The sequence below is a fragment of the Notamacropus eugenii genome, chromosome 2 (assembly GCF_028372415.1).
Source record: "Notamacropus eugenii isolate mMacEug1 chromosome 2, mMacEug1.pri_v2, whole genome shotgun sequence".
Classification (NCBI taxonomy): Eukaryota; Metazoa; Chordata; class Mammalia; order Diprotodontia; family Macropodidae; genus Notamacropus; species Notamacropus eugenii.
In genome coordinates this window covers 358,442,319-358,457,318 of record NC_092873.1, presented here as the reverse complement: position 1 = coordinate 358,457,318, position 15,000 = coordinate 358,442,319, and the positions used below count along the sequence as shown (strand labels likewise).

General features: G+C 42.7%; 1 protein-coding gene and 1 long non-coding RNA gene across 8 annotated transcripts in view; one reads left to right on the top strand and one right to left on the bottom strand.

Moving 5' to 3' along the window:
* Positions 1-15,000, bottom strand: part of ODAD4 (outer dynein arm docking complex subunit 4) — a 97,153-nt gene that overhangs the window by 5,992 nt on the left and 76,161 nt on the right. For all 6 annotated transcript variants that reach the window (XM_072646466.1, XM_072646467.1, XM_072646468.1 and 3 more), the window contains 3 exons: positions 14,797-14,993; positions 13,501-13,601; positions 193-277 (listed from right to left, as the gene is read on the bottom strand). In XM_072646466.1, the coding sequence (XP_072502567.1) occupies positions 193-277; positions 13,501-13,601; positions 14,797-14,993 (383 nt within the window). The remainder of the gene's footprint in view (positions 1-192; positions 278-13,500; positions 13,602-14,796; positions 14,994-15,000) is intronic.
* LOC140528553 (uncharacterized) lies at positions 3,093-11,071 on the top strand. 2 transcript variants are annotated; one of them, XR_011975211.1, is made up of 2 exons: positions 3,093-3,819; positions 11,011-11,071. It is a non-coding gene; the product is annotated as an uncharacterized lncRNA (long non-coding RNA). The 2 variants fall into 2 exon arrangements; XR_011975212.1 differs by lacking the exon at positions 3,093-3,819 and adding an exon at positions 3,826-6,317.

Sequence of the window (15,000 nt, the reverse complement as noted above, 5' to 3'; positions counted from 1 at the left end):
GATGAAAGCCACCATAAGACTAGTCTAGGCCTGACAGAAGAGAAAGCAAAGGAGGAACACAGCAACAAATGACCTCTCTGGGAAAAGAGAATATGAAAGAATAGGGCAGGGACCAAAAATAAAGCCTTCTTTCCTCTTCTTCCCACATCCTCTGACCCCAAAAGCTCTCTCTAGGTTTCCAGGAACTCCCACCTTTGTCCTTCTTGTCTTTGGTATTGTCAGAACTTCGAGTCGCTCTCAGTTCTTCAATGATGCCTTTGTTGGCGTCATCCAAAGCCTAGAAGTGGCAGAAGCAACTGGTATCAATGACTGTATGAATTGTGAACCCCAAACAGTTGCTAGTCCTACCCGATTAATCCAGTCATTCCCACCCCCTACTTTTCCCCTAATATAAACCCTTTTCACAAAAAAAACCTTCCCTGATTAACAAGCCCCAATATGCCCACCTCCTCACCAGTCCAACCTACTACCCAATGCTGGTTACTTTTTTTTTCCATATCCCCTTGGTAATCATGCTCACTCTATACTAGTCAATCATCAAATATTCACCAACATGCACTGTGTGGTGTGAATCCTCTACAGAAGTTCTGCTTCAGTGTCTCTTTATAGCAAGAAAATTAGCTTTGGTAGGGTCTAACATACTAAAAATCAGAAAGCTTCAGTAGGCCCAGCAATGGCTTGTGGCCATTCTCAGGGAACCAGTCCAGCCAAGGGCAGAGAAGCTCAAGTTGGCTTGAAGTCGAAGAATTCTTTGTTCAGGGTGACCCCCAACACAAATACAAATTGTTAAATGACCCTCCATCTTGTACAGTCCCTTCTACTTTCACAGTAACAGTGGAAAAATAACAGTACCATGAAGAAAGGAAAGAAAGGAGACAGAGGGCACTAAGAATCACACGGTTTAGATCCTTTAGAAACCTACTGCAGTTATTTCCTACTTCTCCTGAATATGGCTTGTTTATAAATAGCTGTTTGCTGGTTGTCCCTCCCCCATTCCCACCCTACCTCCCACCCCCAACTGTGAACTCCTTGAGGACAGAGATTGTCTTTTACCTCTGTATCCCCATCTCTTAGAACAGTGACTGGCACACAGTAGGTGCTTAAAAAATACTGATTGAATGTACTCTGAATGCCCAGCTAGTCCCTTGGCTCCTCCCTCAGTCTTCTGACTGACTAGTAGGCACAGGAAAGCTATGGATCAATCAGTGCTATCTGCTTTCCCTGCTTGAAATGTCCTTTTTCTGCTATGACTAAGTAAACCTCCCTTTGTACACTGATTGCCTGTGAGAGCTTTACTTCATTCCCATTTTGAAGCTGAGCTCTCAGCCCAGATCCAACCTACTGCACCAGTGCATGCTTGTATTAATAACAAGAGGTTATCTCAATCACCTTGATGAGCTTATGACTGCATTCCACATGCTGGGAACAAATCAATCACTTTTGGCTGTTGCAGATCAATTGGAGATGAAGGGACTGGCTCACATTGTGAGCCATCATTTGGGTTAGCTTTTTGAAAAGGGGGTCAAATTGCAATTGTTCTTGTCCCTTCTACTCTCCCGCCCCCCGCCCCCGTCCCCTCTGCCCTTACCTCTACTTTTCAGAAAGCAGACCAGAGAACAATAAAGCTTGGGACAAAAGTCCCAGAGTGAAAGCCTTCTCCCCATCCCATGCTCCTAATGGCTGCACTGAGGCAGAGATATCCAGCAGTTGCATGAGCTCCCACTCATGTGGCCTAGTAGAGTTCCTGAACCATTGCCTCCTTGAAAGAGGAAGAGGGATTTCCCAGACAATGGTGAGTACCCACAGAGCCCTGGAATCCACACTTCTAAGAGAGACAGAGGAATACGAAGCCAACATCAGCCTCAGGATTGCTTCTCTAAGCAACCCCAAGTTTGGGGATTCGAGATCCAATTCAAGTTTCAAGATTCAAGCTTAAGGATTCAATCAGGAAGAGAAGGGGAGTTTCTGGACAGTGCTAGCCTTCTGGAGGGAGAAAAGGATTCTAAAATACAATCTTTAGTAATAGAAGGGGTTCTTTGGGGGCACAGTTAACCAACTGAGAAGATTATACATGTGGTCTTCAGAACTTGAAAAGTAGTAGAGGACTAAGGAACAGTGTAGGGGAACAAAAAGACCCAAGTTTTGCCTTCACCCCCACCCCTGACTTTTACTATGTGTTATTCAGACAATATAGGTCTGATGGGAGATGAGGTGCCAGGGAAGGAATGGTTGCCTTTCTAGCGACCTCAAGCACTGGAGGGAGTCAAAGCTTTCAGAGTAGTTCTATAAGGCAAAATGCCTATGTGGGTCTCCAGAATGCAAGTGTGACTCAATGGAATGTCAGAAAGTTCCTTTTTTTAGCAGCATCAAGTCTCAAGGGGAGTCTAAACCACAGGGTGTGTGATAGGAAAAATATCCCCAACTCTCTGCACTGCCTTCCAGTTAGTTTTTCCCAAAAAGTTTTCAAAGCCAGGTCATGATAGGCCCAATAAGGCTCTAGCAGAGCCTGGTAGCCTCTGGCCTTATTCATTTGGCTTCCTGGTCACCTAACAATATAAAAAGGCCCACCCCCATCTGTCTGAGCCCTTTATACTTGCCAACATTTCACACATTGCACTCTGTTCTGATAACCAGACATATTTCCATTTGGAGATGAGGAGATCCAAGTCTATCCAGGCTAAGTGTTGCCTTCTTCTTCACCTTCCTTACTATGTTAGGGCTAAGTAAGCCCCTTTTATTAACTGTTCAATGACCTATGAGTGCCTCATTTTATCCCAACATTGAACTTGAACAGCTGCCAGTCTGAGTCAGGCTCTTCCTAATAGGGTGATTCTGTGACTCTTGGACACAGTGTTGTATCTTGGGGGAAAGTGAGACTCATCAGAGAGAGAAGACAATTGCCTTGATTGTTTAAGAGCAACTGTCAATTATTTATGTATTATTTTCTATGGGATGAAAAGCCATCCTATTCCTGATATGTGTTGTTTCTTTGAGTGTTTGTGTGATAGCAGAAAGGGACCCTTTTATTGGCCTATGTAGAACTCCAGGTGGGGGCAAAACAGGCTAATGAACTAGGACGTGTGTGGGGGTGAGTGGGATAGACTTGGTGAAGACTCCTCAGATTGTGGTTTTCTCCCAAGGGTGAGGTGGGGCCTGGAGGCTCGGGGCTGCAGTGTTTTTGGAATAGAATAGTTCCATATAAGGTATAAAACTGTGTGGTGTACTGGGGTCTCAATGATTGGACAAAACTTGCGTAATTCCTCGATGTCTTCATTTCAAAGGGATTGGTTAGATCTCGTGTCTAGAATGTAAGACCATATCCTCAGCTAATGAGGATAATGGTCAGTGGGGGGGAGGAGGGACTTGCGTTAGGGTTTATAAATCACTGTCCTGATTTTTATCTTCGGCTTTCCTACTCCAGGTGAACTGCTGTGGGATTGTCCAGATTCTCGAGAATCGAATAAAACTCTTTTCTGTCATCACTTTGAGAGGCCTCTGAGTAATTGATTTATGTAGGGACCTGAGCCATCCCACACAGTTTGGGGGCTCGTCCGGGATCTGTGACCTTTCTGAGAGATGGCTGACAGCTCAGTCCAAGGACTTGGGCGCCCGTGGGGAGATTTCCCCATTGTCCTTGAAAGGAGCTGCCGGGCCTCCCTCTCTGCAAGGTAACGACCTGAAGCAGAGGAACTCAGTGAAGACAGAAAAGAATAGAGATAAGGACTCCAAAGACTCCAAAGCTGTGAAGTGTGTAAAAATGCCAACCGGTTGGTGTTGAAGTTTGCAGTCAGGCAACTTGTACGCGTATACAACCCAGCGGTAAGCGCGGGGGGGGGGTCTGGGGGTCAATTCGTTGAGTCTTAGATAGACTCGGGGAGAAGGTGACGACTCCCAACCAAATTAGTGGACTGCGGGACCCCAGGGTGAAGGGCCCCCCCAAAAACGTTTGCTGGGTGACTGTTGGTGACGGGCGACCCTCACCAGAGAGCTGGCAAGAGAAGCTAGCAAGGGAGCTAGCATAATTCGTTGAGTCTCAGACTCGGAGGTGTTGGCGACAACCCTCGACCAAAATGGGACAAAAGCAGTCCAGGAATAGAGCTTCGGAGTGGAGTCAGGAAGAGATACCGGTAAATAGTCCCTTGGGAAACCGATTACAAAATTGGCATGAATTACCAAAATTATAGAGAAAAGAATGTAGAAGAAGATGATTAAGTACTGTTGTTTCATATGGGGTGAAAAGACATTGGAGGAGGAGGAGGCACAATCTGGCCCAAATATGGTTCCTCCGAGGACTGGGTGTGACAAAAATTTAAACCTATATGTCCTATTCTATTCTGTTAAATGTTTTGTCTGTATATGTTGTGTTGGTATTTCTGTGTGAATGAAAGTCTGTGTGTCTCTGTTTTTATCTGATAAGGTTGTAAATTTAGCCAGCCAGCCAGCAGGAGCAGAAAGGCTGAGCTGAACTGTCCTTGAAATTCCTGTTACTCCCTTTCTTCAACCCCTCCAGACTAGTTTCAGAGGGGTGGAGGGACAAGGAGGGAGAGGAAAAAAAAAAAAATTCTTTTTCCCTCAGACCTAAGAGGCATGCTAGCAACCAATTAACCATTTCCTGCCTCACCCAAAAGAAGAAATTTTAGTGTAATGGGAAATAACAGAAAGTTAAGTGAATTCATTCTGGTCGTATTTGGAATTGTGAATAGGTGAAATGTGTCATTCTTAATTTAATGCTTCAGATAGGTTAGAATTTATTAAAGTTTGGTGGAAGTAAGCAGAAGATTAGAAAGTAAAAAAAATCTCAAGTAAGCAACTTAGAGCTGAGAGTTTTGGATTTAGGTTTAATTAGATCAATATATTTGATGCCAGACAATGTATTTAAAGTAAAAAGATAATAAGTTTAGGTTTTTCTTTTTCTTTGCAGGGTGGGAGGGCCAGAAAGGGGTGGCCTTGGGAATCCTGGCACAAATAAGAGGAGGGCAGAGACACCCAGCAGCATTTCTGCCAAAAATGTTAGCTCCATTAACAAAAGGATAGGTATTTGTTAGATGCAACATTAATCTAATAGATTGGGGTTTTAAAAAGATGTAATAGAAATTTGATAATTTGAAACTTAAAAAGAGCTGAATAGGTTAATGGCTTCTTTTAAGTTTTAAGTAAACTTAAATAAGTTTAAATTTTTAGGTAATCCATCTAAATATTGTATTAGAAATTGCATTGTTAAGCTAGTTTGTGAATTGGTTAAAAAGAGTTGTTATGAATTGTTTTTTTGTAAGAGTTTTCTTGTTGTAGCATTCTTATTAAGAAAATGAGAATGCTTTAAAAATGTACGGGTATATATATATATATAGGTGTGATTTTCAAGCCTGTTTCATCTGAGCATGTATTATGTTAAAAGTTTATTTCTGTTGTTGAAAAGGAAATTTTAGCTAAAATTGTTTTTGCCATGAATCAAGCATTTACTCTAAAGTTATTTTTGTAAAAGAAAGTTTATGGGCAAATATGAAAAGGCTGTGGGTTTAGGTCTTGTGATTTCTGTCAATTAGTTTCAAGGGGATTGTGATAAATTGTAAACTGTTCATAAGAGAAGACATATTTGCTGTATTAAGAAATACTTTGTAAAATCTTTCGTATGGGTTTTTGAAAGGCCTATCCAATTCGTATTTGTAAGTTACAAAAGTGGGAAGAATTTAGTTTCTCTAATAGGATATGAAAATACAATTGATGTCATCTGAAATTTATTGTTCGTGTTCATAGCTAAAACAATTTGTTACCACTTACAAAATTATGTTTGCCATTTGTAATTCTAATGCTAAAACCTAAAGCTGGTACACTGTGAATATGTGGGAAAAGAAGCAGTCCTCAGGCTAGTAACAAGTACAGTCCCAGCAGCTGAGGAGACTGTATATAGAACTTGCTTTGGTGAGAATTTGAAAATGTATAAGGAATGATCTTCAGTGATTGGCTCTTTAGGGCAAATTTAAGATCTAAGAAGTAAATAAAATCCCTGGGGACATTCTTTCTAAATCTAATGAGAATAGATATTGTATCATTGTTACACAGAACAAAATTGGGATTCAAAGTTAGCTGTAATTGTATTTTATTTACAGGGGGATTCAAGGAAAGGAATCCCTTATAAAAAGGGGGGGGGGGGGGCAGGTGGTCTGGGAGCTCCAGGAATGGTCTTGATGGGAGTGGCCAGTAAACTGGAGATTTGGACTGATAGAATTAAGAGTGGGAAGTAGAATAGACTTGGGTATAGTGATAAGAGTGGACCTTAGGAGAGCCGGTTCACGTGGAAAAACCAAGGAGTTTTCAAGGTGAGGTTTTCCAGGGCCTTTAGACAAATGGGACTAAAACTTTTTGGGGTAATGGACAAAGGTCCCAACTTGGAGTGAGATCTTTACAGGTTACAAAATGATGTAAAAGCAATTAGTATTAAAACAATTAACTGAATTAATTACTGAGACTAAATCAGAGGCATCTTCAGTTTGGGGAAAGAATTTCAGTCTAATTTTCTTAGAGGTAGGTAGCCTCTGGTAATATTTGGCATTGAAAGTTAAATGATTGTTTTGATTTGAATTCATTACATGAACATAAAAATTCAAGTTAGTGTTTGAACTTATCACATGTGTAGCTCATTCTTTTAGATTGAGCAGGGTTAGAAAGGGATAAAGTAGTTTGGGAAACAGATATAAATCTATTAGAGCAATGACTTATGATTGTTATTCAATCAGGAACTAGAACATGTATAGGAAGGCATGTAGGCTACTTAGACCTGCTTCAAAGATGTTCCTTGGCCAATGTGAAATTAGTCATGTCTGAAACTGATTATTGGAGCTTGCTATTTTAAGATTTTTGTGGGACTATTAACTGACTGTTCTTCTGAGTCTAACTCCAGGTGTGGATAGCAAGAGAGGTGGTCTGAGCCACTGATCCATGATGCCAATAAGCCTGTGAGATGCTGGTATGAACTGCAAAAAGGTGATCTCATGGGAAGGTCGGGAGAGCGACTGTTCAGTCTGGGCTGAGGTAGGATTTTCCTGACTCAATTTCCCCACTGACACCTGGCAGACTTGAAGCCTGGCTGAATGCCAGTTGACAACCTACTCCTGCCTGGAACTGACGTGAAGTAAGGGAGATGTTTCCCTGCAATGTCCCTACTCTTAGTGGCAAATTCCTAAAATCAGAAGTTTTGTAAGTAATAATACCAGATCTGTTGAATAATAGATTGTTGGTAGGGGAACATCTGAGGTTAAGTCTAACATTGAGCTAACAGGTTTAGGACTTTAGAACAACAACAATAAGTTAGGGTCCTCTAATTCTTAGTAATGGTGTGGAGATGATTAGGTTAAGGGCTTGTGAGGCTAGCATGCATAGTTATTATTTTGTCCTAGTTGGTTAATGCTAAATGAAAAATGGTTTGTAGACTATATTGTAAATGCTTTAAAAGAAGCATCACATGATCAGAAGTTGGAATTGTTTTATGATGTGATATGCACTGTGTTAAGAATGATTATTTATTGTATTTATATAAGTACTGGAGCCTGGTGTTGACTCCTTAGTGAAATCTCATCTTCCTAATGAGGGAATGAATAATGACTTGCTGTGAAATGTAGAAGCTGCATTTTAACGTGAATTTCTTATTTTTCTAAAAAAAAAAAAAATGATAATTTGTCAAAGTTTCAATTTCGATTTTTGTAAGAATGATAGGATTGGTAATCTAAGATGGTATTAAGTTCAATTCTGTAGGAGAGTGGACATCTGGATTTCTACAAGAAGATAAAGAAAAGAAGATGCTGAGATGCTGTGCTGACGACTGTTTGAAGGAGCATCCAGATCAGAAAATTGCATAAGATGATATTTCTCCCCAGACTGCTGTATGAGATGGAACCTCTAAATGGACAGTTCATTAATTTAAATCTCTGTATCTGTACTTATGACAAGGGGACTGCCCCCCTGTAATTTGCTAATGCGTCAGTCAACTTTGCTTTCTTCCCATATTCATATAAAAAGGAAGATAGATGAAGGGAAGGATTCATAAGGGAAAGAATGTGAAGAGGTATTTATTGATTGGATTTAGGTATGGAAAAAGGAATCCCTTATAAAATAAGAGGAGGGGAGGAATATGGGTAAGTTGAACCTTGAACTATCTATTCCCCCATACCAATTCAGAAAATGTTTAGCATGATTGGGAAGCCAGTAGACAAAGTTATGGAAGGTTATTGCATTTAAAATTTTAAAGTTGTTTACTTTCATTTATAATTATTGCTATTAGTTAATAACTCTCAAGCTTCATGCTTGGAGACACACTTTGTCAGTATTAAAGCTCCATTTGAAGCGTGTGTGAGAACACACAGAATTTGGAAAAGGATGGCCAACTTGCATACAGGCTGTGGCAGCCACTGCCCTCCTAGTAGAAGAAAGTAGAAAAATCACTTTTGGAGGCTGTTTGATTGTGAGTGTACCTCATCAGGTGCGATCTATCTTAAATCAGAGAGCTGGGAGATGGCTGACAGATTCAAGAATTTTAAAGTATGAGGCCATATTATTAGAAAAGGATGATTTAATACTGTCCCAAGACCATAACCTTAATCCAGCTAGTTTTCTGTCAGCCTCACCCGAGGAGCCTGTAAATTTGGAACACTGCTGTTTGGATATAACTGATTATCAGACAAAAGTGCGGGAGGATTTACAAGAATCCCCTTTGTTTGAGGGAGTGAATTGGTTTATAGATGGGTCCTCCCGGGTGATAGAAGGAAAGAGACAGAATGGGTGTGCCATAATAGATGGAGATAGAAGTTCTCTAGTACAAGCTAGTAGCTTACCTAAGACTTGGTCAGCACAAACTTGTGAACTGTATGCTTTGCATCAAGCTTTAAAATTATTAGAAGGGAAAGAAGGATCTATATATACAGACTCTAAGTATGTTTGGGGAGTAGCACATGTTTTTGGAAAAATTTGGGAAGAAAGAGGAATGGTAAATAGTAAGGGAAAGGAACTAGCTCATACCACCCTACTGACTAAAGTATTGAGTAGTTTACTGTTGCCCAAAGCAATTGCTATTGTGCATGTGAAAGGACATCAAATAGGGAATACCTTTGAGGCTAGAGGTAATCGCCTTGCTGATGAGGAAGCGAGGAAGGCTGGGGAAAAGGAACCTGGACAGACTGCAATGTTGGTATTAATTCCTACTTTGCCTCCCAATCTCCCCTCCCCATCCTATACTCAGGAAGAGAAGAAAAAGGCTCAAGACTTGGGAGCCAAGGAGACAGAAGGAGGGCGCTGGTTTCTCCCGGATGGCCGTGAGGTACTGACCAAGGCAGGGATGAGACGAGTCTTGCAATACCTACATCAAGGTAGTCATTGGGATGTCCAAAACCTGTGTGATGCTGTATTGACCAAGTTTGTGTCACCGGGCTTATACACACTGGCCAGACAATTGGTGGAGGGTTGTCTGATTTGTCGAAGGACGAATAATACTGCTCAACGCCACCCCCCCCAAAGGGGGCAGGCCCCCGGGATACAGACCCTTCCAAAGCATTCAGGTGGACTTCACCGAACTACCATCAGTGGGCAGTCTCAAATACCTGCTAGTCATAGTAGATCACCTGACCTCATGGGTAGAAGCCTTTCCCTTATCATGAGCTACTGCCTCCTCAGTTAGTAAGATATTATTGGAACAGATAATTCCACGGTATGGCATGGTGGAGAGGATAGATTCGGACCAAGGCACTCACTTTACTGCCAAGGTTTTGCAGTCATTAATAAAAGCACTGGAGATTACTTGGGAGTTTCACACTCCCTGGCATTCTCCTTCCTCAGGCAAAGTAGAAAGAATGAATCAGGGAAACAGCATCCAGGGGTTCCTCTATATGATGATCTAGCAAAAAGAAAGAGGAACATCGACACCTCCCTCACTCAGACTGGAAATGCAAATGGGTGGGGCAATACTTGGCCTCCTGAGAGGATAATCAGAGAGTATGGGCCTGCAACTTGGGCTCAAGATGGGAGCTGGGGTTATAGAACCCCTATATATCTATTAAACAGACTAATCAGACTTCAAGCAGTAGTTGAAATTATAACCAATCAAACAGCAAAGGCTTTGGACTTACTGGCTGATCAAGCCACACAAACTAGGGAAGCAGTACTGCAACATAGATTAATCTTAGATTATTTACTTGCAGAAGAAGGAGGAATTTGTGGGAAGCTCAATTTATCTACATGTTGCTTAAAAATTGATGATAATGGAAGGATAGTGAAAGAGATCACCAAGAATATCAGGAAGGTTGCTCATGTTCCCATACAAACTTGGGGCTCCCCTTTCAATACATCCTGGTGGTCCTGGTTTGAGGGGAGCTGGTGGAAGAGGTTACTGTGGTTTGGCCTTATAGCAATTAGTGGTATTGTATTACTTCCTATTTGTCTACCTTGTTTGATTTCACTAATTACTAAAATAGTTAGAAATTCTTTACTAAAATTTGTTAGAGTAGAAGAAAGGACTGAAGGAGCCATTCGACTGATGATATTAAAAAAGGAAGGTTGGGTACCTGTGGAGACAAGAGACATGAATGATCCTGATTGGGATGAGGAGATTAATAGACAGTGTGAGATTATGTTACAGAACTTTGGTTAAAACATCCGTGAGAAGTCTTCAGGCTGATAAAATAAGAGGAGGGATTGAGTGGGATAGACTTGGTGAAGACTCCTCAGATTGTGGTTTTCTCCCAAGGGTGAGGTGGGGCCTGGAGGCTCGGGGCTGCAGTGTTTTTGGAATAGAATAGTTCCATATAAGGTATAAAACTGTGTGGTGTACTGGGGTCTCAATGATTGGACAAAACTTGCGTAATTCCTCGATGTCTTCATTTCAAAGGGATTGGTTAGATCTCGTGTCTAGAATGTAAGACCATATCCTCAGCTAATGAGGATAATGGTCAGTGGGGGGGAGGAGGGACTTGCGTTAGGGTTTATAAATCACTGTCCTGATTTTTATCTTCGGCTTTCCTACTCCAGGTGAACTGCTGTGGGATTGTCCAGATTCTCGAGAATCGAATAAAACTCTTTTCTGTCATCACTTTGAGAGGCCTCTGAGTAATTGATTTATGTAGGGACCTGAGCCATCCCACACAGGGGTGTGGGTGGAAAAGGGTGTCACCTCTAAAACTGGATCTTGGGTGGGTACTCCAAATGGGCAATGTGATGGACTAGGCCATGAATAACATAAGATCAGGCTAGATTAAGTATGGGAAATGACACCGAATGATATGACATCAAGCTGCTGGCTGACCTTCGAGATCTTAGCTGATCTTCGAGATCTAAGGACAACAACCTGTGAGTGAGTAGCAGCTCTCTTCCTCCTCTTCCTCCTCCAGTGTTCTACCCCTCAAAGCTGCCTTTTTTCCTTTGGGTTTACTGGCTACATTTCTTGATCAAAGTTCAAGCCTCAAACCCCATTCACTCTGGAGTTCACAGACTAGACAACAAGTCCCCACCCACCTAGCACAGAGTGGATGTAATAACTAAATAGTAATTGTTTCTCTTTTACCCAGGAACCCTGAGGGTCTTCCCCTCCCAGTTTTTTGTTTTGTTTTTTATTAAAGGGGCCACCCCTTGAGCAACTACTTAAAAGAAGCCTATTCATTGAATGGGTTTCTTTCACTCAAAGTGAGAATGTGAGAAGACCTTAGCCTGAAAGGGCCAGGGTCTCCCATTGCATCCTGGGCCATCTCCAGTCTTCCTGATGAATAACAGGCCACTGGATCCAGATGGCTCAGGAGAAGAAAGTGAAGCTGGTGACCTTGAACAGCCCTCCCTCACTCAAACCAAAGTCAACTGCAAGTCATGATATCATCTTGATGTCATGGTCCTCTTAGAGATCAAAGGAAAAACACAATGTGGAAATATGTTTAACATGATTGCACATGTATATCCTGTATCAGATTGCTTACCATCTTGGGGAGGGGGAAGGGAAAAAGGAGGGAGAGAGAAAAATTTGAAACTCAAAATCTTACAAAAATAAATGTTAAAAATTATTTTTACATATAATTAGAAAAAAATAAAATATTATTAGATGCAAAAAAAATAAAAAGAAAATAAATAACTACATAGTCCTAAGTCCCCAACTAGACTATACAATTCCCACTGGAATGACCTGTTTTCCCTATTAGACTGAGCTCTCTCTCCACCTCCCCACCCACACTTATCCAGTAAACAAATTCAGGCAGTCGCCAGACTAGCCTTCCTGGTGTTGTAGTTGTTCACTTGTTCCAGGTGGATCCTACTCTTCATGACCCCATTTGGGATTTTCTTGGCAAAGTTACTGGAGTGTTTTGCCATTTCCTTCTTCAGCATATTTTACAGATGAGGAAACTGAGGCAAACAGGGTTAAGTGATTTGCCCAGGATCACACAGCTAGTAGGTATCTGAGGCTGGATTTAAATGCAGGAAGATGAGTTTTCCTGACTCCAGGCTGGGCACTCTGTGCACTATGGCGCCACCTAGCTGCCCAATATTCTTACACTGACACTACTTTTGTAGTACTTCCCTGCATTGGCTCTTCTTTGCCTGACTCCCCCCTGGGCTTGGCTTTTGAGACTCTGTTATACATCCTGCTTCGGCCAGTCTACTCCTTCATACCTCCAACCTTCTATTTCCCACTCCCCACTGATGCTCCCCAAATATGGATTTCCTTCCACCTTCTCAAATTCTACCTAAAATGAGAGATATGGACTAGATGACTGCTAAGGTCCTTCACAATCTGGTCTATCCTTCCATGACCAACTTAAGGCCCACCTCCTCCAGTCAGCCTGTCAATAAACATTTATTAAGTACACACTGTATGCCAGGCACTGTGTTAAGCACTAGAAGACTTCCCCAACTACTTCCAGCTAGCTCTCACTTTTTGGAACTTCTGCCACACTAATTATCTGTCCAGTACTTCATGACATACTGTCATTCTTCACTCTCTGATCATTCTGTGCCTAAATCTTGTCCCCCTAACTGCAGTATAAGATTCTTGAGAATAAAAATGGGATCCTGTCCTTTTATGTGTCCCATACTACACCTAGTGTAGCATTAATACATGGTAGGTGGCACAGTGGCTAGTGCGTCCAGCCTGGAGTCAGGAAGACTCATCTTTCTGAGTTCAAATTCAGCCTCAGACACCTACTAGCTTTGTGACCATGGGCAAGTCACTTAACCCTGTTTGTCTGTTTCCTCATCTATAAAATAAGCTGAAGAAGGAAATGGCAAACCACTCCAGTATTTCTGCTAAGAAAACCCCAGATGGGGTTATGAAGAATCAAATAGGACTGAACAACAAGAAAAAAGGTATTGAATAGTTGATTGCTTGAGGTGGATCAATCAACAAGTACTTATTAAGTGCCTACTAGGTGCTAGGAAGTGGGAGTATAGAGACAACAAGAGTGGAAAAATGCAAGGTTGGTCTGCTGGCAACCCCTTTGTACCCTTTCTGGATGCCAGAAGCAGGAGGGGTAGGCTTACACTGATGATGGCGTTTTGGGCCTCATTATTGTGGACAAGTTTTGCCCGCTCCAAGGCTTTCTCAAAGTTGCTCACTGCAGACTCATAGTCTTTCAGCTTAACTGTAAAGAAAGGGGGTAAAGGAAAATGGCTATTAACAACAGACGGCACCACGTGGGCCCTGTGCCTCCCTCAGTCTGATTGGCAGGTCAGGTCATCCATTGCTTGGTACTAAGGACTTAGCATGTTGTACCAAGATGGCTACCGGGGGCCAAAAGCAGGGGAACTCACACAGAACTGCCTTCAAGCAAACTGGATTAATCCAGTTGGCCTCCAGGCACAAGGACATCATCACTGAGCTAGCTGCCACCATCCTTTTCCCAAGTCTCTGACCTTAGGAATTGTAGTGCTGGAGAAGCCATCTGTAAAGATGATTCTATCCAGCCCCCTCATTTTACAGATCTGAAGGAGCACTTACTTGCCTAGAGTTGCTCAACTAATGAGTATCAAAGCCTGCAGTTGAACCCAAGTGTCCCAAGCCCAAAGCCAGTGTACTTGTCCCCTGCTCCCTCCGCTTCCCATCCCCCTCCTCATCCCCACTTGACAAACTGAAGCTGACCAGGGAGAGCAAATCCACTGTGTAGAAGAAGAGCCTGACTGAGAATCACTGGACTCCCACTATCTCAGGACTGGGTTTATCCTGAGAGTCTCGCAGCCTCCAGAGAGGAGGGCAGTGCTGCCTCTTCCTCTCCCTTCAGTACTCGCACACTCATCACCCCATGCCCCTTGGCACTTGGGTACAGCCCTACATGGGCTGTCTGTGTGTCCCTCCATCTGAGTCCCCTGAGTGCAAGAGCTATTTCATTAGACTGGGTGAGCCTCCCGTACAAGGATGGGCACACTTAGGAGGGGACTCCCAGGAAGACTGAAAACAGAAGTGTTGGGGAGGGGGACATTGCTTTATGACTCATTTTTCCTGCTTTTTTCTTATCCAATTTAAATTTGCCCAGTTAGACTATACAAACTCCATAAGGGTGGGGATCATTTTTTCCCCTCTCCATTCTCCCTCCTTTAAGCCCATCATAGCACACGGTAGTTGCTCAATTATTAGCTGACTAAGCTTGGATCATTCCAGCCAGAGACATGAGGCCATGGGATAGTATACTCACAGTCTGAGCCATACTGGGCAGCCCTAAGTGGGCAACACTATGAGATGGCCCAATGGACGTTAAGCCTGGTTGGGACAGTTTGATGGCACACACAGAAGCAGTGGCTTGTGTCAAAGAGGGGAGGAAGAGTGGGTGTATCTGCCTGTACCTTGTGCCTGGGCCACCAGAACACTGGCATTGAGCTGCCACTCGACATCGCCTTCCTCTTCAGCACACGCCTGGGACTTCTCCCCGTATTCCTGCGCTTCCCAAGGCCGGTTGAGTTCCAGGTAGCAGCGGCCAATCTCGTGGAACAGCCAGGTCTTCTCCAGGCTGGTTTTGGCGAGAGGGATCTTCTCTTCCCACCTGAGAA